The sequence below is a fragment of a genome, unplaced genomic scaffold (assembly GCF_019419815.1).
Source record: "Pyrus x bretschneideri cultivar Hongxiangsu unplaced genomic scaffold, Pyrus_bretschneideri_v1 Contig44, whole genome shotgun sequence".
NCBI classification, from domain to species: domain Eukaryota; kingdom Viridiplantae; phylum Streptophyta; class Magnoliopsida; order Rosales; family Rosaceae; genus Pyrus; species Pyrus x bretschneideri.
In genome coordinates, this window is record NW_025999768.1 from 3,297,275 (window position 1) to 3,317,787 (window position 20,513).

General features: G+C 37.8%; 3 protein-coding genes and 1 pseudogene across 11 annotated transcripts; 3 read left to right on the forward strand and 1 right to left on the reverse strand.

Annotated features, from left to right (window-relative positions):
* The first annotated feature begins 1,634 nt into the window (after positions 1 to 1,634).
* LOC103953841 lies at positions 1,635 to 3,580 on the forward strand. Its single transcript, XM_009365634.3, has 5 exons — positions 1,635 to 1,898; positions 2,016 to 2,071; positions 2,336 to 2,417; positions 2,868 to 2,932; positions 3,027 to 3,580. Exons 1-5 carry the CDS (start codon positions 1,832 to 1,834, stop codon positions 3,249 to 3,251), a joined length of 495 nt encoding a protein of 164 aa, XP_009363909.2. The 5' UTR covers positions 1,635 to 1,831; the 3' UTR covers positions 3,252 to 3,580.
* Positions 3,581 to 4,261: 681 nt separating this feature from the next.
* Positions 4,262 to 5,852, reverse strand: LOC103953958. Its single transcript, XM_009365767.2, has 6 exons — positions 5,816 to 5,852; positions 5,570 to 5,659; positions 5,326 to 5,418; positions 5,071 to 5,216; positions 4,818 to 4,961; positions 4,262 to 4,639 (listed from the first exon to the last, which is right to left on the reverse strand). The coding sequence occupies exons 1-6, from the start codon at positions 5,850 to 5,852 to the stop codon at positions 4,262 to 4,264; spliced, it is 888 nt and encodes a 295-aa protein (XP_009364042.2).
* A 2,408-nt stretch (positions 5,853 to 8,260) lies between these two features.
* LOC103953839 (ubiquitin-like domain-containing protein CIP73) lies at positions 8,261 to 14,313 on the forward strand. 9 transcript variants are annotated; one of them, XM_048567238.1, is made up of 16 exons: positions 8,261 to 8,477; positions 9,545 to 9,688; positions 9,989 to 10,106; positions 10,274 to 10,354; positions 10,571 to 10,677; positions 10,767 to 10,838; positions 10,990 to 11,151; positions 11,274 to 11,343; positions 11,428 to 11,615; positions 11,853 to 12,017; positions 12,109 to 12,180; positions 12,265 to 12,394; positions 12,499 to 12,969; positions 13,249 to 13,631; positions 13,752 to 13,897; positions 14,012 to 14,313. In XM_048567238.1, exons 2-16 carry the CDS (start codon positions 9,566 to 9,568, stop codon positions 14,067 to 14,069), a joined length of 2,346 nt encoding a protein of 781 aa, XP_048423195.1. In that variant the 5' UTR covers positions 8,261 to 8,477; positions 9,545 to 9,565; the 3' UTR covers positions 14,070 to 14,313. The 9 variants fall into 9 exon arrangements, with proteins under 9 accessions (XP_048423195.1, XP_048423196.1, XP_048423197.1 ...); XM_048567239.1 differs by having other exon boundaries at positions 11,440 to 11,615; XM_048567240.1 differs by having other exon boundaries at positions 11,443 to 11,615.
* Positions 14,314 to 15,015: 702 nt separating this feature from the next.
* On the forward strand, positions 15,016 to 17,206 carry LOC125469639 (annotated as a pseudogene).
* Positions 17,207 to 20,513: the final 3,307 nt, after the last annotated feature.

Genomic DNA, 20,513 nt, shown 5'->3' on the forward strand with positions numbered 1-20,513 from the left:
TGACTTTCAACTTCGCCTGTCGCCGTCGCATTTACTCCGCCTTGTCGCCGGTGACACGTGGGTTTGCTACCCACTTCGTTTTTGGTAGCTCAAGTCGTGACAAAGCTTAATTCACCATTGCGATAATTCTCATTGAAATTCTTGTCATTAGCATATTCTCACTGGATATATCAAACATTTCAACACAAATATGAAGTTTTAAACTCCATGCACATGTAAATTAGACCGGTTAATTAAAACAATGTGTTTTTTACTTTACATCAGGTTTTAATATTTATTTACTATATATCTATACCAAAGTAGCATAAACCTAAACCCCCAAACTAACAATGTAAGGAGATAGAGTTATTCGACATATCAAATGATGAAGAAGAATTTTGATTTTCAACTTGAAATGTCAGTCTTGGTATTCCAGAGGCAACGAATAGTGCTATTTGGACCGTTTATGAGAGGGAGATAGGGAGAGAGGGGGAGAGAGGGAGAAAGGGATTCATACCTTTAATTTTTAATTTTTTTTTATTTTTAGGCGGGCTAGTAGGATAAACTAATGAGATCGTAAAATTTGGAATTAAGGAGTTGTCCAGAATACTCACTCCTTTTGCTCTGAAATATGAGATCCAGCGAGGATCTCGGTTTGAGTTATAACTTACAAATTAAGTAAATATGCATGAAATTTCCATTTACCAAGGTTTTTCATAAATTACATCATGCAGTGTGGACAGTCCCATCCCTCACTCCAATCACCCATACCATACGATCTGATTAATCACCCAAACGGAATGCCTATGCTTTACCACATATGATGTCTGTTGGCTTCCTCCAAGAACAAAGCTTCAAATTCATTGACTGACCAAATAATGTATTAAAGCATAGCAGTTGGTATCACTTGGCAAGTCATGTTGTCTAATCCCACGGTAAGATGTGTTTATTTTGTTGCGTGAACAATGAGATACAACATGAAAAGCAAAAGTGTACGAATTGTGAAATGTGATTTGATACATCATGCATATGAGAATATAGGACTAAAACCTAACTAGTGCAATTAACGAAGTGTATTATTACGTTCTCATGTCATGTCTATATCACTTTTCACCTAATGTGTATTATTACGTTCTCGAGTAAATAGAGTAAACCGGTAAATCATCTTGGTCGATTAATTCATATTTAAAACAAGATTTGAAAAGAGGATAAAATCCTCATCATCCCCTGAAAAGATGGGACATTTAATTCTATGCAAAGAAAATCTGCTTTTCATACTTTATACGAGTAAAAGACAATTCTTGTCCCCATAATCAGCTGCCTTTTGAACTTGGAATTTTCATTAACACAACATTAATCCAAATTTTTATTATATCCTTCTAAAAGATGTCTTTAATTTATTTGGACAAAGACTTACACTTTATCCCACTCAAGTTACATGTTGGGGAAAATAGTGTATTGGGAACATGATCTATTACACTAAGTGTCATAATATAATTGGTTAATTTTTATAAGTTTTTAACTAATTTTATTATTACACTTGTTAGTATCAGGACATGTTTCGACACAAAAATCTCTTGGACACAAAACTCTCTTGTCGGGGAGAAGTTAAATGTGTGCCCAAAGATCGTATAAATATGTGCGTGTATATGTATGTATTTAAGCAGGCATCCCCCCAACCATAAACCATTCAGAAGTTCCCATACTGTCCATATTCAAGTTCCTCAACAGATATATCTGAAAAGAGAAACCTGCAGAAATCACAACAGTTTTGTTCCTGACATCCAATCCTTTTTCATCTCTCGATATCAATTGATCTGCTATCTCTGCAGATTCATAAGATATACTCCAAATGACTACTTCATCTGGAGCAGTATCTCTTCTTCTTCTTTTGTCCCTCCTCCTTTCTCAGGCTCAAGGTACATAGACAATTATATATATATATATATGCAACATATTCACTTGTACGCCTAGTTATTGTTATGAATATTGGTTATGCATGTAACTTATATTTGTTGCTGTTTTCTTTCTTGAAGGGATTCGTTTGGAGAAAGTATTCATCTCGGTTAGACAGCAGAACAATAATATCCACGTGAGTACTTCTGTTCTTTGTTCTTAGTGAAGATCCCGCGGCACTGTAGCAAAAAGGGGATAGGTTATCACGTTATGATAATACGTGGGTGATATATTGATGTATATGCAATATATGAGTGATATAACCATTCCGTTTTTGCTATAGTGCAACAGAATCCCTTATGAAGTTCCTCGTCTATACATATATACGTTTGTTAATTACTCTTTTAGTACAACATTTTTCTTACAATAGTAATTCCATAATTTTTTTTGTTAAATGCAGAAAGAGGAAAATACTGTGGTGAAAAGAAGTAATCTTGCAGCAGCTGATCTTGCAGGAGAGCCTAGTAATATTGCATCATCAGGTACCTTCAAGAAAACAGTTTTTAGAGAATCCAAGAAGTCGTCACACCACCAGTTACGAAATATTCATGAAGATTATTGCGGACCTAGGCATCACAGACCCAAGCACCATTAGGATTACTTAGTTACCCTAATTTATAGAGAGCTAGAGCTAGATCATCAATTCATTCTTCTTTTATCCATTATTTTCGGCCATTAAAAGGACCGTCTGACAATTATTTAGTCTTCCGTTTTGACTTTTCAGAAGAATGAAACCTCTACAATTACCATGTATTCTGCAGAACAATCTTTGTCCCGAAAAAACTAATCTAACTATTGACTTGCACTAGTCTTGAATTTTACTAAATCAGGTGGCCATTTTCGTAGTAAGATTATGCAGTAAATTAAAGTTCCTGCTAAAAAAAGAGGACCTACCAAAATTAATCAAGTGGTTTTCATTTGTATTGTTGCAGGAAGCACTAGAAAACTAATCTCAGCCACATCCCCCTCTAGTGCTACCTCTACCACCACTTCAAAGGTTGGTTTTTAATTAATGAAAGTAACTAGAATATACTGATAATTTCCAAGGGTTAGATCTGAATTAAAACTTCCTCTATGTGATCCATTTACAGAATGAGAAGAATGGAAGGGAAAAGAGAGGTGGTCCCGAACCGAAAGGCGAAAACATTAAAAGTACTACACCACATGGTGGAAAAAATGGGAATGTCAGAGCAAAATCACCAGTTATTTCTAAGCAGCAGGAGGCTGCTGCAGCTCACCAACACTATCCGGACCTAGCAGACATGACGGAAATGGACTATTCTCCGGCGAGGAGAAAACCTCCGATACACAACTGATGAGTTTCTAGTAGTGAATAACGATAAACAAAGAAAAACACAAAAACTAGTAGTGGAAAGGTGTTGGACAAAATAAATGAGGAAATATTAGATATAGAAGTTGGACTGCATTTCGGAAAATGCTGCAGAATTTAGGGCTAGCTTTGTGTATAGAGAACTATGATATTCTATTGGGATTTTGTTATTGTTTTACTTTTGATGGCTAAGATTTGGATGATTGAGTACAAATGAAAGAGCAGTCATGGAGTGCTGTGCTCACTTGGGACATTATCTGTTAGTTGTAACCCTAATGTTACATTAACGTATAAAGATAATTGACCATTGGGTTTTTTTTTTTTTTTTTTTGGCAAAGTAGGAGCTTGTTTCGGAGAAAAACAAAAAGACATGTTCTGCTGACGTTCTCTTGATTATGATATTCATATACTAATTATATCAAGATGTATTCTTTCCATTATAACATTAACAAATTGATAACAAGTTAACAATACGTAATAATGTGAAAATCTCATCGAAGATAGTGGACAATAATTAATGATTGGACTATCTGCAAGTAGCTAGAAATTTAAGTCTAATGGCTACAAAGTAGGTGTTTGCTTGGAGAAGTCTATCTTTGTTGAATCAGGCAATGGGGCCCACCAATGATTCTGGACTGAGCCACCATGTTTGAGATATTGCATGCATTCGGTGTGAAAATTGAGGGATCACTCATTTTGCCTTTACAAGTGGGCTCACATGTTTCTTGTTGGGTCAACATCTGTTTGGCCGTTGCGGCCCACACAGCCGAGAAGTACAACTTTTATGGCACAAAGCATTATGGTGAGTTGAGTCGGCGACAATACATTCGTAACATAGAAATCTTTCTCTACAGTTACAGTTGCGCCATCAACCTTTAACGGTTGGAAAACAGGCATCTAGGTCAAACACTACGAAAGAAGAAGCCAATAAGACCAAAACGCTCAAGTAACACAGTTGATACTAATACAGGCATCTAAGTCAAGGCTCAAAGCCTACTAGTTGACGCTAGTACAAACTCTAGATATATCATCTTGACAAGCACTGCATTGCAATGACAAGTTGCTATTACAGGCATACAATTCTACTGTAGAAGGCACTTTTTCCTTGAGATATTGAATAGCATTATCTCTCGCATTCTCTTCCTCATTCTCCCGTAGGGCATTGCTCTCGATTCCCGTAGGCCAACACCAAAACTGGACATGATTAATAACGATCTTCTCCAGTGCAACATTGTTCTTCATCAAGTACTTGACGTGCTTAACACGACATTTATGACCACGATACCCTGTCATTTCTACTATCTTGAGGTTGTGATGGGGGCACAGGGCAGCTTTCTCTATTTTTGCCATCTCCGCATTGGATCCGAAACCCAACTGCATCAAGGAAAACAGTTTGACAAAACTCAAAGCCTTAACTTTTGCTCCCCAATATTCATACTATTGGTTCTTCGAAAATATTGGTAAAAGAATGGAGAGAAGATACGAATGCAAATGCATACATACAAACATCAAGTTATAATTTGTAATGTATTGATAACAAACGCATACATACCCCAAAAACAAGTTTCTGCAAGTTAGGAGCTGCGTTCATGAAAGAAGCTAAGTGAACAAGGGACAAACAGTAGTCGGCATCAACTAATAATTCCAAATGCTTCAGATTTGATAGCACTGGAAATTTATAATTCTGATGGTAAACCTGAAAGCCACCGAAGGAGTTAGGAACAAAACAATACAACAAGAAGAAAAAAAAACTCAAAGAAAACTGGCACATCATATATAACAACATGGGGTATACAGTAACTAACTGCTCCTCTGATATCCAGCTTCGGAATCTCTATATGAAACAGTTGGCATGAGAGTCGGCTGAAGACACCCCTTAAAAATTCAGCAAGAACGCCAAACTTAGAAATGGATACCTCAACCAGCATCGGCACATTCTTGAAATGAAAATCTGCCAGCCATCCATGATGACTAAACGAAACAATTTTTGCATAAAAAATCTCAATATTTTGGAGTTCACGACAATATTCTCAGAAGATATTTGAATGTGATCGAGGGACCAACAACTCTTAGACTAACTAAATCTCCGGCGAAACTCAGCGATAATCGTTCAAGAACTGGACAGTTGGACAGTAAGAACTCAACAGCTTCTCCTGTCACACCAACATACTGAAAACGATTGAAGAGCTTTGAGGGCCTTAAAACCAAAATTGTTTCTGCAAGGGCGCGGTAGACATGGAACGTCAGAAAACGGACCCATCTCCAGACCCAGTAGTAGTTTTAGGGGAAATGTATAGTTATTACCTAAGAAAGCAATTGTTTCTGCCAGAAACTCCAACTCAAGTATTTCAACCCTCTTTTCCATTGCAAATTGAATCCATTTATCAATGGAAGCTGCAAATCCGTTTTCTATAAAAAAGCAAGCCCTGAATCGTTCAATGCATTGTCCTCTATGCTGCTCTACAACGTGATTCACCGAATTGACGTAGCTATGACTTTCCTGGTCTCTCGCTTCTTCTTCGAGGTACAAGAAGCGGTGTTAAGTATCACCTTCTTCAAAGTTAATAGCTTCGAAATTGAGAGTCATAGTAGACGCCCAGACATACCGCCATGGCCTTGTAAGGACACTAGTAGCTACTAGCTACTGCTTTCTTTAGCGGCAAGAAAGACACTATACGGACAAGAAGTTCGGGTGGTGAATTACTGATTCGGTCCACATTGTTCTCATCATTGACATCCCACTGATCTGGTTCAACCTTGACCCTGTAACCAGTGGCGAAGCTAGGATTTGCCGACGGAAAAGGTGAAATTCAAAAGAGTGCAAAGTTCAATCAAAGCGGTTGCTTTCACATTGGAGAGTGCAAAGTTTTGAGTCTATTCATAGCAAAAAATAGTATCTCCACCAAAGCAGTTGTAAGCAATAAGTCAATGTAAGAAGCTTAAATTGGTTAGGATTAGATCCTAAAAAATGTTAAGCGTTAGTCAAACAGCGGACTAGAACCTAGCAGCTAGGTGCCTAGGCAGGAGCCTAGATGGATTTAAATTAGGGAATCTTACTGAAACACTCATGGTACTGTTCACTTTTGACGTTAAGGACATTTTTACTGTAAAAAGTCCCTCCTGATACTATTTACTTACAACACATTTTTATCCTTTTGGTTAAAACTCAAAAGTTTTCAAATCATTTTCATTAATTTTCTTATTATTTGAAACATGAAACAAGTCCTCAAAGTCACATCGGAAATTCATTAAAAGTAGTAATGGCTTGAAAAAAAAAACCATACAAATTTGAGTATGAAATAACTTCCTCCATATTGTATTAACAACATTAAGGTAATTTTAGTATTGAAAGTCTTATTTTATGTGGTATTTTGTGGGTATGGTTTATCTAAAATATTTCATTGAAGCACTTATGTCTTTAAAGTATAATTAGGGACCAATCAGAAAGATCAAACCAAAAGAAAGATAGACAAAGCCAAACCATTTAACCAAAATCAAAGGAACTAAGTCAAACAAAAAAAAGATAGAAGAAAAAAAAAAGGGAAAGTAAAAACTGAGAAAAGCAACAAAAGAAGGATAGAAGAAAAGGTAACAAAACGCAATGTTTCATTTAAAAGGAATGCTGAAACGACCTCACGGGGTCCAAGATTTTTTTAAAACAACTTTTTTTTTTTTTTGTTCTTCTTCCTCGCGTAGGAGTTGCCCTCATTTGCAACAAGCAGCCCACCGACACCATGGCTATTTATGTGGCTTTTTGACGACCGAATGGGCGGATTCCTTGCTCTGCATGTGAATTTCCGACGACCAGAGGGGTGGGCGTCCCTCCTTGCCCTGCTTGTAACAATGGCATATGAAGTTGGAGGTAGAAGACGAAGGAGCAATAGAAGGATAAAACCAATTTCGCAAAGAATGACCGTTACGATATAAGGAAGGATAGATTTTTCAATGTGGTTGGCATACAAAGTGGTATATTATGTGTCACTATATAAATGGTGGGATATGTGTGTTAAAAAGTTAATAACTTAAAAAATAAAATTTCTTACCACTTACATAAAAACACGTAATGCAACATTTGTATTTCCGTCAAAATGCAAAATTTCTCTTAAAAAAGGCTATTGAGCAAGTCACGTGACCTCAATTGCCAACTGGCCCAATACAAATAACAACCCTCTAACAGTCAAAGCCCAACAAATTACAATTTATTATTCCCAAAAGCCCATTTCACAATCCTAACATGTGTTTAAAATATTGATATTTGTATTATGAAAATATCGACAAATAACGAATATTTGTTACTTTTGATGAAAATGATGGAAATTTAAAATGAATTTTATGTTATAAATAGGCAAAAGTTAGAGAAAGAACTTTTGTTAGGGACATGAGCGAAGCAGGCGCAAAATATCACATTATAATCTTAGTAGCTCTAACACAAACGGATGACAGATAAAGAGAGGGAGGGATACTGATATTATTTCTTTGATTATTTCTTTCGCATTGTGTTTTGATAGCATACAGAGTGTTATATTTATAGAACAACTCTCGTAATAACAACTATCCAAATACAATGATGACACTTTTGAAAGTATCGAATACTATTCCCAAGTCTTTATTCCTTTGAGCGGGCATTCACCCACTGATTCTACAACATTTTAGGAATTATAGACATTATTTTGGACAAAATTTAAGATTTTTTTTAATATTTAACAGATGTATCAAAAAATATTGATGATATTTATTGATTTTAGCTTAGGTTTAAAAAAAATTTCCTATATAAGAAGTTCATCCTATTTCTATATCTTTTTATAATATTTTTAGAATTTTTTACGTGCTCTATTTTATTTTTTTCTTCCTTCACTGTTTACTGCGAAGAAGCAAACAGTAAGAAAAAAAAAAAAAAAAGAGAAAAACCAATCCCAACGGTGAAAATCCGGAGGTAAAAATAATATTTACCGCTCGATTTTGCCACCACCAATTTAGGCAAAAAATTTAGTAGACAAATATTTCCCTCCTGCCCTGACCTGCCCTACTCCGCCATCATTTGCCACACAGTGAGAGAGCGGACGACGACCCAGACAAATTTCAGTGGCAGAGACCACACCTGCGTATAAACCTCTGTGTCTCAGAGGGCTTTTGTACATAGTTTTCCGCCGCTCTAGGGCTTCTGTCACGCTTCTGCATCTTCTGGAAGCTTTTCGAAGTTTCTGTATCTTAGGTAAGAACTATGATCATGTTTTGTGTATTGGGTTTTCGTTTTTTTCGATTTTAATTTGGTGTTCAATTGGGGGTTTTTGAGTTTTTGGTTTGGTGATTATTAGGTTGGTTTTTCTGGGTTTGAATGTATTGCCCTCGTTGATTTTTTAGATTTTGGAATTCTGAGGTTTTTGTTCTTGGGTTATTCTTGATTCTTGGAATTCTGAGGTTTTTAGATTGTTGTTTGTTTAGGATGTGTTTTTTAATCATGTGTTCGTGTGGATGAATAAAAGGTGTTCACTTTACTGGGGTTTTGAGAGATTGCATGAGATTGAATCCTATTTCACAAAGACAAAAAGAATGGGAATTGAGTTGTTCATTCGAAGTTGTTAAATTCAAACAAAACCAAATCTTGTTTCGGCCTGCAAAAATCGAACAAAGTTTTATGCGTGCTGGCTAGTGAGAGTGGATCAAAGTCAAAAGGGTCATGGATGCTGCCAATGAAAAGAAAAAAGAGAATGGGAAATTGTGATATGAGTGCTGTTGCTTTTCTTATAGTTCCCCTTACGATGTTTTCTTGTGGTGATGAGTAGATTTTGGTCATAAATTTTCTTGAGGCGATGGGGCATTTAACCGTAATGAATGCCCTTATGCTAACGTTTATGCTATGCCTTGCATGTGTGCAGACTATTTAGTGCAATGTTGTTAACTGAGAATAGGGAGAAATGGTTTATATTTATACAAAATCACGTTTTGAAGTTCGCTTAGGTTATGAAAAATCAAACATATTGTATATATGTTGGACTGGACATTCGAGTTTTTTGTTGGAAATACTTGTGGTGGTTTGGGAATTAACCAAGAATTGCTACCCATGTTTTTACTACAATTGTGTGTTATGGTTAAGTAGAGACGGGCATGCCTTATAACATTAATGGTTTTTCCTTTTTCTCATTTTGTTTTTCATGTTTTTCGATTATCAATGTCATTATATAAAGTAGTAGTCGATTTAATGCTCAAGTTTCCCCATCCCAACCTCTAATAATGGAGAAAGAAAGCTGTTTCATAATTTATACTCTTTCTCTTTTGCAGGTTTGTTGCGGTCTGAGGAGCATGGGTAGTAATGGTACTGAACATATTCCCATGGATGAGCAGGTTGAAGGGTCTGAAGCCACTATTGAGATTAAAATTAAAACATTGGATTCACAGACCTATACTCTCAGGGTGGATAAACAGGTTGCATCTCTTGTGACTTTTCATTATATTTCCTGCTTTTGGACAACAGTTATATCCTTGTGTACAATCTTGACCACCATAATGTTTGATGCATTTTTAGTGTACCCATATAATATGTTCTTACAGCTTGAGATAGTTTCCTTAAGTTAAATGTGCTTTATGTGTGAAAACTCTAAACGTTAGTACTGAAGCTTATTTGTGAAGGGATATTACATGTGAGGACATGCTAGTGGAAAGTCTTTTTTGTAAAAGTTTTCCAAACAGGTTTGAATTTACCAAATTGTGTCTTCTGAACTGCAGATGCCAGTTCCTGCTTTGAAAGAACAGATTGCTTCTGTCACCGGGGTGCTATCAGAACAACAACGACTGATATGCCGAGGAAAAGTTCTAAAGGATGATCAGCTTCTCTCCGCCTATCGTATCCTATTCTTTTTGTCTTTTGTATTGTGGAAGAATTTTTTAGTTTTGAAAACCTTGTGGCACCTCTATGTTACTTAGGATTCTATGTGTGCTTCATCAGCCCATTTCCATTATACTCACCAGCTTTTCATTTTATGGATTTGATATTTCCTTAACACAGTTTAGATGTTGAAGATGGCCACACCTTACATTTGGTTTTGAGACAACCTATTCCACCATCAGCTGAAGGATTACCAGATCATCCAGGTTGATCTTAATACATTGTAGTATTCTACAATTCTACATCTGTTAACATGTTTTAAGTTATGGACGCATTGATGGCAAACTATCTGATAGTTTGGGTTCCTGGGTTGTTTTGTAAGATTGGTTACCATTAGTGGCAAACCTTATTTCTCTTCTAGATCTTTGATTCAACTGTTAACGTCATCGACATTGTTTTCATACTGCCAATTCTCTGTGTAGGAACTGATCCGGCTTCAAGTACAAGCCGTCATGTTGGCCCTGGTGTTGTCATTGAAACTTTCAGCATGCCTGTTCAAGGGGATGGGTTTGCACCTGAAGTCAATCGGGTGAGTCTTTAACTAAATGATTTGTATTCCTATTTGGTGTAAATAATTTTCATGGTAGTGATTTCCACCTTATCTCTGTGTCTGAGCAGATAATCTCTGCTGTTCTTGGCTCTATAGGAATGCCAAATATTGCAGGTGGCAGTGAAGGGATCGAAGTCAGGGTAAATTTAAAATTGAAAATTTCTGAAGCTAATCTCACTTTAATGGATATTGCGTGTGTGTGTGCATATGTATATCATTTGCTATTTTAAATTCACGTGCACTTTGTGCTTACATATTTAATCTGTTATGGGGATGGTTGCTATGCTGAAGGAACATGGGTCACAGAGGCCAGAAAGGACATTGGGTTTGGGGGGTATGTTTGATTTCTCCCAATTTCAATCTGAACAAGCTGCCACAAGGGTTCCATCTGACAGATCAAATGGGACTTTTATTCATTCAACATCATTTCCTTTAGGGCCTCAGCCACCTCTGGCAAGTTAAAAGTTTCCAATTTGTTTGATTAAGTTTAAATCTCTTGTGTAGTTTGAACTTAACTTAATGAATCTCCTTGAAACAATAGTATAAATATTCTGCTTTATCGGTGGTCTTTGCAGGTAATTCCTGACTCTTTGACCACTTTAACCCAATATCTGAGTCATATGAGGTGTGAATTTGAGGCCATTGGTGAGTTTTCTATGTGCAGGAATTTTTATTATATAAAATTGTTTCACAAATGGTGCTAGTTTGCCGAAATATTTTAAGTGTCAGCTCATTTAACAGCAGGCATAGATGCGGGAAGCAATCAAGCAGCTGGTACTCATAGGATGGAAGAAAGCTCCAATTCCTCCTCACGTTCAGGGATAAGGCAAGAGGGGCTCCCCACTCCTGCATCATTGGCAGAAGTCATGCGTTCTACTCGACAATTACTCGCTGAACAAGTTGGAGAATCCTTACTTGTGCGTTCTTATGTGTCATTGTAATTTTTCGCTATATTATTGCAAGTATATATATTGGTGTTCCAAGTTGACAACGCTGGTAGCTTGATTTTCCATTAGTTGTCACAAATGGGCAATTTATTGTTTAAAGTAGAACAATCTAGTTACTGTAATTCTATATTAGCTACAAGCTTTCGGCTGTTTGATTTATCATGTTAAACAAAAGGTCCTTGCGATTTTCATGTTACATCTTGGCAGCAATTTACAAGTCAACTGGATAATCAAGGGAATGTGACTGATCCGGCAGCACGGTTGAGCACCCAAGCTAGTGCATCGAGAAATGGAGCTTTATTTCATAACCTAGGTGCCTTTTTACTTGAACTTGGTCGTACAACCATGACATTGCAAATGGGTCAAGCACCGGTAGTGTTTCCTGGAATTGTCCTTGTCATGTCATTTTGTCCATTTAGATCTCAGCTGACTTCTAAACTTTTCTCCGGGTCATCTTATGCAGTCTGACGTGGTGGTTAATGCTGGACCTGCTGTTTTCATATCCCCTACTGGCCCTAATCCCATTATGGTTCAGGTACTGTAACTTTCTAAACACTTAATTAACACCTTGTTGAAAATAGTTCTATTGTACTGACTGAATTGAATCATATTTGGCTAGCCTCTTCCTTTCCAATCTGGAACGAACTTTGGTGCCATCCCCATGGGAGCTGTGCAGCCTGGTTCTGGTCTTGGTAGTGGACTTGGTACCGGTTTTCTTCCAAGGCGTATTGATATACAAATACGAAGAGGTACCTTTAAGTATTTATTCCCAGGTTATTTCCATCGTTTGGTTTACTTTTATTTAATGCTTAAGTAGAAGTTAACCTTAAGAATTATTCATTTTATCCATAAGGTTCGTCAGCAACCACACCCAATGCCACTCGAGAGGAAAATGGGGAGACTCATCAGCCGTCAGGGCAAAGAAACCCAGCAACAAGTTCTGGTGGTGAAGATCCTACTAATCAAGCCACTTCAAGGGTCCCAGGTGGTTCAGCTTTTGCTGGAGAGCCGGCTGTAAGGATAGTGCCAATGAGGACCATGGTTGCAACAGTCCCTGCTTCCCTCAGTCGCCAACCATCAGATTCTTCTGGTATTTCGGGAGGGTTATACTATCCACTGCTTGGAAGGTTTCAGCATGTAGCTTCAGGGAATGTGAGTAGTGAACGAGGAACTCCAGCATCTAGAGACCGTCACACCGCCAATCTCCATACTGATCAGCAGTCTTCTGAATCTGCAGCAGAACGGCAAAATGCTGCAGATTCTGCAAGAGATGGTAATATACTCTTTGGCAGTGCCAAGAGAGGACAATTTGTTTTCTGTGGAGGTGCCAGAAGTTTCTCAAATATTTTGTTCTTTTAATTTAGATACTGCTTGTGTCTTAATTTTCTGTACTACGTAATTTGTGAAGTAGCATCTAAAGAAAAGATTAGTTCAACAAATAATAACACATAGCTCGTCCAAGGTCTTACGCACAAGAATTGAGTTAGGGAGTAGCTCATCCAAGGACTGGATTTGAGTTTTTCATCTCTTCTAATTTAGTTAACGTTGGTGCTTAAGTTGCTGTCATTGGTTGAGTGTATTCATTAGTGGCTTTTTCCTGCAGGATCAGCTCCCAATGTCAGACGGTCATCTATTGCACGAAGTGTCAGTATCAATATTTTATCAGCTGGCGGAACCCCAAACAGCCAAGACTCTGAGAGACAGGTCCCAAGCAGTATATTACAGTTTATAAGGACCCTCTTTCCGAATGGTGAAATTCATGTAGAAGATGGCAGTGCGGAGGGAGTGATTGCAGGTTCTGTACCAGATCAGGCAAGGACATCTAGTGGTGCTGTAGCTGCACTGGAAGCAGAGCCAAGGGCCACCGATGAAGGAATATTTTTGTCTAATTTGCTTCACCAAATCATGCCATTCATATCTCAAGCCACAGGGGGAGAGCCAGGAAATTCTTCTGAGCACAGAATGGCCCAAGAATCTTCCACCAGGGTACGTTTTCTACACCAGTTATCATTTCCATGGCATTTTACGCCAACATTCAGTGCCCTCGTTCTCATGAATGGCCAAACAAAGCATACCTGCACATTAAGTTGTAAATCTTGATGTTAGGCTGAAACAAAATGTTACCAATCAGTTCAAAAAGTGATAAAGAACAAAAAGATGACTCTGTTTTGCAGGCTGAAACGTCCAATGTTGGGTCATCCCATCAGCGTAGTGATTCTGAACCAGATCCTCCAACTTCAAAACGCCAAAAGGTGACAACGATGTAGATGAAAATCTAAATCCGTTTTCTTTTCTTTCTTGAACTCCTTATCTGCGTTCTTTGATTTTTCCGATGTTTATAACTTGTTTCTCTTTCATCAATGCAGACGGAGTAGTTATGATCGGACAGTTCAAGCAACGTTATTCATTGTCGTGAAAAAGTGATCGATTTTTTTTTTTTTTAGCACAATCAGTAAGTGTGGCTTTTTTTTTTTTTTTTTTTTTCAACACAGATTGCTTCTTGTTTTCCACTTCATTCGAGACGGTGGAAAAATTCCTTTCGAGTTGTGGAGATAGTATTGAGATATAGTTTTTGGTCGGATGTAATATCATAGTGTTACATAAAATTCATGAAACAGAATTTCGTCTTTGCTAATTAATGCCTAGTTTTCCATGGAGTTTTGATCCACAGAAGGCAGATGGATGCTTTGTTAATTTCCTTTCCTCACCATATTGGACTAACCTGACGGAATTTGGATCTTCTTTGGACCTTAGTGTTCGTAGGCTAAGGACCACGAAATATGAGCCCTTGGTTTTTGTGCCAGAGAGATCGAAGTACTTGATTTTTGTGAGCCGAGCCGATGGAATGAGTTTACGAGGACTGTCAAATTTAATTTGAATGGTTCGGATTGTTTGGTCCTTGGACTTTGGATAGTGAGATTTGGAGAGGATCTTTGTCCAACTTGACGGGCTAACAGATAAGAACTTTACACGTGGTTACTTGGTCGCATTTATCATTTGTCGTGAACATACGATTAATTGTATGCATAAATGGCACTACGATATTTGACAAAATCTCCCACAAGTAGTAAATTGATCTAGGGAATATATTTTTTGCAAACAAGTAGCTGGTAAATATAGCTTAGAGTAGTAATATGCTCGTAATAAAAATAAACTTGAAATTCTCTCGTCGAAAAAAAGAAAACTGAAACAAAGGCTGGCAGAGTGGGATTCGGCCCAAAATATCCCGGCCCGAACTCACTCAATTCGCGCCTTTTTTGAAAGTTTATGCTAATACAAACACGGGCGCGGCGCGCTAACGTAAGAGGGGTAGGGTTGTGGAACGTTGAATCGCCTCCTCTGCTAACCCCTGGACTCCTCTCGAGCTATCAATCATGGCGGAACAGGTCGGTTCTTTTCTTCTATACCTGCTAGTTGTTACTGTGTCCAAAATGTCGTCGTTTATATCTTTCAAGCAGTCGTTCTATTTGATATTTTTGACATTTTTTGGTTGCAGACTGAGAAGGCGTTTCTGAAGCAGCCCAAAGTGTTCATCAGGTAACCGGTTAATCAAATAAATTTCAATTTTTCTTCTTGGGATTAAGATTTTTTTGCTTTAAATTTGTTTTGCTTAATTATGCATTTGCATTTGGGCTTTTTTTATAATTTTATTTTTATTTTTTGTTCTACTGGAATCGAATTTATTAACCAGCTCGCAGAAATCTGGGAAGGGGAAGAGACCCGGAAAGGGCGGCAACCGGTTCTGGAAGATCGTTGGGCTCGGTTTCAAGACCCCCATTGAAGGCCCCCCTCCCACCCTTCTCTCTCTCTTCCTTCTACTTATGTATCTGACTATCTTTTATATGTGTAGTAGTTCAAGTTATGCAATGAATGAATTCGAAGCGTTTTAGTATGATTGATTAGTTGTAACCGGATTGATTAGAACACGGTGTCTGAATAATGTTGCATTAGCATTGCCCCCATTTTATAGTTGATTTGCATTTTTGAAGTCTTTAGGGTATGTAACAATGTCGTTGATTAGCGTATACACGATTATCTTTGAATTAGAAGAATTAAGCAGATAGAGACTATTGTGTCGGGTTGAATTCTAAGTTCTAATAGAAAGTTTAGGTACCATTATGATCTCGATATATGAGTGTTGTTCCGTGAAATAAGTCGAATTTCAAATCAATCACTTGAAATGCTTATGTTTTTTGGGATTTCCAAAGTTCGGTTCATAGTTCTACTCCAAATTGGGCATGGTTGTACTCTTCATTTCTTGTCTCAGTATTGGGTACGTGCAGTGTTGTATTAAATTGCTGATACGGTATTAACTGTGCTTATTGTATCTTACAGGGACTTACATTGATAAGAAATGCTCTTTCACTGGAAATGTTTCTATCAGGGGCCGCATCTTGGCTGGCACTTGCCATAGTTCTAAGATGAATAAAACAACCATCGTTCGAAGGAATTATCTACATTATATCAAGAAATATCAGAGGTATGATGCTCGCGATCATTTTTTTTTACTTTCTATTGTATCTGTAGTACTCCTTTTGGAGAATTAACAAGTACCATCCTCTTTGCTCTTCTGAAATCTTTTTCTTTCATGTCGCTTACTTAAGATTTGAAATGAGACATTCCAACATCCCGGCTCACATATCTCCATGCTTCCGTGTGAAGGAAGGAGATCATGTTACCATCGGCCAGCGCAGGTGATCTACCCGCTCGTTTCTAACTACATGTTTATATATGTAATTTGGCATGCGCTAGTGCTCATTTTGTTTATTTTCTTTTGTACTCTACCAATGTTCAGGCCGCTGTCCAAGACTAAGAGGTTTTATCGTCTTGAAGGTGACTCCTACCGGATCTTCCGGCACTGGCAAGAAGGCTTTCGCTGGAATTTGAACTTAGAATTCTTGAGTTTCATGGCAGGCCGGCGCTGTAGGCATTGAGGAGACAAAGTAGCTTCCCCTGTACCCTCTCAATTTCTTCCATTGTAGGCATTCATCCATGCAACTTGGTGGTGGGGAATCAAAGACGGGGTGCCCGTCCTGGAAGGGGGAGGGGGATTCTTGCTGGGTTATTTTATGTTATTTTGGCTTTTTAGCCAAAATCGTCTCTAAAACTGGCGTAACTCTTCATTTTAGACTTTGAGATTTGAAATCAATAGAAGTGGTCATGAGTTTGTCCACCATCAATCATTTTTGTCATTCCTCAAAAAATCTTTATTAAATAAGGATAAAATGACAAAAATACCCTCAATTTTTTTTTTTTTTTTTCATATCATGTTGGCCAATTGCTTATTAAATTGAAGGTATTTTTTTGTCATTTTGGTCCTTATTTAACAAAAAATTTCACATAAAGACTATAATGATTGATAGTGGACAAACTGAAGATTTCAAATATCATGGACAAAATGAGGATTTATGTCAATCTCAGAGACCTTTCTGGCTAGCTATAAAGCCTTTTATTTTTTCACTATTTTTTGTAATTCAATTATTAAAAAATATTCAATGGATGAGATTTATTTTAATAGGCTATATATAATTGTGCCATGTGTCCATATAGTATTTTCAACAATGTTCTAAAAATCTCCGCCTACTGCAACCTAGGCTTCGCCTAGGCACTAGGCGGCTGGTCACTACTCCGATTAATCCCTAGGAGTTGGAAAATAAGAAAGAGGGCCTAGATCTGCCTTAGGTCGTGACTCTCACTTGGAAGAAAATAAATTTATAAGAGACTTGTTGAGTACTTGGATGAACACTCATTGTTTGTTCCCCATGTTTTTAGTATGTTATAATAGTTTTATAATCAATATATCATTCTATTTTGTAATTATGTTTTCCAACACAATTTATGTTTTAAGGATAAGTAGGCATTTATTTTTATGTTGAATAATAGATTTAATTAAACTTTAAAAGGCCCCTCCCCACCGCCCGACTAGCACCTAACGGCTTTTAGAATCTTGATTTTCAATAAATAGTATCATTCGTTGCTTGGGCCCGAATAAAAGATGAATTTTGGCTTTTTAACTTTGTTTAGAGGGTTAAAAACAACCTGTGATACATTTATGTATATTTCAAGTATTGTTATAACTCGCACCATTGACATCTTATAATATTTTAATAGGTTGATGCATATCTAGGGAAAGATCATATAGAATTTTGGTGTGAGGATGAGAAAAATTGAAGAAGAAAACTAGCCGTTGGACATTTTTGAAAAAAAAAAAGATTTTTATTTTTTATTTTTTACCTTTTTTTAATTTTATTTACAAAAAATGAGGGTCATTGGATTAAATTAAGTGTTAGAATTAGACAATCAAAAACTTGCCATGTGGATTTTTTTTCATTCAAACCTGAACCCGAAAGAGCCTATTGAAGAACAGTAACAAGAGTAATTAATGACGGATTCACTCTCAAATCGTCATTCTCATCTTTAAAAGCCAAATCATCGTCCGCATCTAAATTGGACCAGTATTTGGAATTGCAGCTGACCGTCATGACGGGACTTGTCCGTCGATTATTATCAGTCACTCTCCCTCTTACGTGGCGTAAAGTGTACACACGTTTGGCGCAAAAAAATAAAAAATAAAAAAAAGCCTCGTGGCTGACGTCAGCAAGAACAACCCTAATCCTCCTTTCCATTTCCTTAGTCACAGAGTTGTAATTTCGTTTGTAATGAAGGGTGACAAGAAAAAAATGTATAAAATGATTATAACAAATAAATTGATCAAACTTTGTTTGAAACTTTCTATTTTATAACAGCAACAAGAAGGCTAGCAGGAAGACCGGACGGAGAGGAGTACTAAAACGAAGAAATTTTACCAAGACTCTGTTTTATCTTGCTTTCTGCTCGCCCGGCCCTGAGATTTCCCAGGTACGCCATTAATGTTCTTCCATTTCCTACGTCTTTTCAACTTTTTGCGCTTTCTTTTCTTCAACTTTTTCACTTAGATTTCCCAGGTATGCCATTAATATTTTTCATTCCTACATCTTTCCAACTTTTTGCATGCATGCTTTCTTTTCTTCAACTTTTTCGCATGCATGCTTGATTGCTTTGCTTTCTTTTCAGGTCTCTTGGTAATATGACAAATTTAAATGAAGAAATCAAACAGTACGAGCCAATGCTTTAATACTTACTGTCTTTTCAATTACTTTCACTGTTTGTCTTTTTAATTACTCTCGCTGTTTCTACTTGTGCTTCCTGCTTATGGGTTTCTTCTTCTGGCCATTGTTTTCTCGAATTTAGGGTGGATTCCTGGATCAATTATGACTATGATCCATTTAACGAAGAAGCATCAAATCCCGAGGGTAAAAATGAGACGATAGAGTAAGTACAATTTTATGTGTATATGAATCTTGATTGATTCTTTGGTGTTTCTTGGTTTTCTTTACATATTTATTCAATTTCTTTCTCTTTCTTTCTTGCGAACCACAAATTACACGGGTTTTCTTGTAATCTTACTCTCTCTCTTTATAATTAGGGTTATCGTCTTCGGTGTGATCGGAGGAATAAGTCAACAGCGTACTGTAGCATTGCCCACTCAAGCCACTGTGGGTATCCTGAAGAAAAAGATACAGGAACTGCTAGGCCGGCCCATTGCTAAGCAAGTCCTGTCGCTCGACTCTTGCATCCTTGCGGACGATGAGAGAGAAGTCGTTGAGTCACTTGTATCGCCTTCACCCATAAGAATCGAGCTTACATGTCCAGACTCACCAGAACCCGTTGCACCTTCAACCGCAGATACGACAGTGGCAACAGGCACAGCTGCACTGCCAACAGCCACAGCTGCAGCTGCACAAGTGAAAGACACAGCCACAGCTACAGTACCAACAGCCACAGTAGCAGTGCCAGAAGTGACAGACACAGTTGCACTGCCAACCGCCACAACTTCAGCTGCAGAAGTGATAGCCGGCACGACTTCGTCAGCTCTGGTTCCAAAAGCACGGACGTCTAGGGAGCCTAGTGAAGTGCTTCCAAATGCACGGAAGTCTAGGAAGGCTACCGCTGCACGTACGCTGAGGCTAAATGTAATGCTGAATGCAGGACGAAATTCCATGGAGGTGGTAGTAGATAGACTGGACAAAGTCAAGGGATTGAGACAAATGCTACCATCACTGTTTCCTGCAAATGAAATTCTAAATTTCTATTTGTTTGCCCACAAGAAATCTGTCATGGATGAAAATCAGTCATATACGTGGAATAGCGTTGGACTAGAAGGGGAAACCGTACAAATTCTTACACAGGAGCTGTCTCCTGCAATGCCCTACAACATCGATGCCAACATAAATGTTTGGGTGGCCCAGCGCAGGTGTGACAGCAAAGTTCCAGTGCAAGTGCACCCAGAAGCTACAGTGGATGTGTTGAAGGCTATAGTTTCAGAACACCAGAGGCAATTGGATTTCAACCTTCCAGCACGTATCTTTTGGAACCTGTTCCATGAACAGAAAAGCACTGGATTTTTGTTCCAACTCTGTAATGTAAACAGGTCCCTCAGTTCCTACAATATTCGCGAAGAAGATATTTTACATGTGGTTCCAAGTTCTGCAGAATTGACTACAATGAAGGTGGAGTTTGCAGGGACAAATCAGATAATTGAAGTGCCTGTGCAAGTAACAGATGATGTAAGGATGCTGAGGAACTTGCTGATACAGAAGGTCGGGCACGAGCCTCTGCCACAGGGGTATTCCTTGATGTACAATGGACATCTGATGCACGAAGAAAAACCCTTCTATTGGCACAGAATTGTTGGGGACGGTCCTCATCAGAATATAAAGCTGCTTCCTCTACTTGACCAGTCTGCAGGATCAAACACTGTGTAAGAAGATGTTCATACCTTCACTATTAGCTAGAATGCCGGGTAGCGAGCACGTACTAGCTTGTACA

What these genes read in the sequence shown, in the direction of transcription:
- LOC103953839 (XM_048567238.1), top strand. Translation starts at nt 9,566, where the DNA reads ATGGGTAGTAATGGTACTGAACATATTCCCATGGATGAGCAGGTTGAA. An exon ending in CTCTCAGGGTGGATAAACAG is followed by an intron (nt 9,689 to 9,988) that starts GTTGCATCTCTT and finishes TCTGAACTGCAG; the next exon opens with ATGCCAGTTCCTGCTTTGAA. An exon ending in AAGTTGGAGAATCCTTACTT is followed by an intron (nt 11,616 to 11,852) that starts GTGCGTTCTTAT and finishes ACATCTTGGCAG; the next exon opens with CAATTTACAAGTCAACTGGA.
- LOC103953841 (XM_009365634.3), top strand. Translation starts at nt 1,832, where the DNA reads ATGACTACTTCATCTGGAGCAGTATCTCTTCTTCTTCTTTTGTCCCTC. An exon ending in AGCAGAACAATAATATCCAC is followed by an intron (nt 2,072 to 2,335) that starts GTGAGTACTTCT and finishes TGTTAAATGCAG; the next exon opens with AAAGAGGAAAATACTGTGGT. An exon ending in CCTCTACCACCACTTCAAAG is followed by an intron (nt 2,933 to 3,026) that starts GTTGGTTTTTAA and finishes ATCCATTTACAG; the next exon opens with AATGAGAAGAATGGAAGGGA.
- LOC103953958 (XM_009365767.2), bottom strand. Translation starts at nt 5,852, where the DNA reads ATGACTCTCAATTTCGAAGCTATTAACTTTGAAGAAG. An exon ending in AGAAACAATTGCTTTCTTAG is followed by an intron (nt 5,419 to 5,569) that starts GTAATAACTATA and finishes TTGGTGTGACAG; the next exon opens with GAGAAGCTGTTGAGTTCTTA. An exon ending in AGCTGGATATCAGAGGAGCA is followed by an intron (nt 4,962 to 5,070) that starts GTTAGTTACTGT and finishes GGTGGCTTTCAG; the next exon opens with GTTTACCATCAGAATTATAA.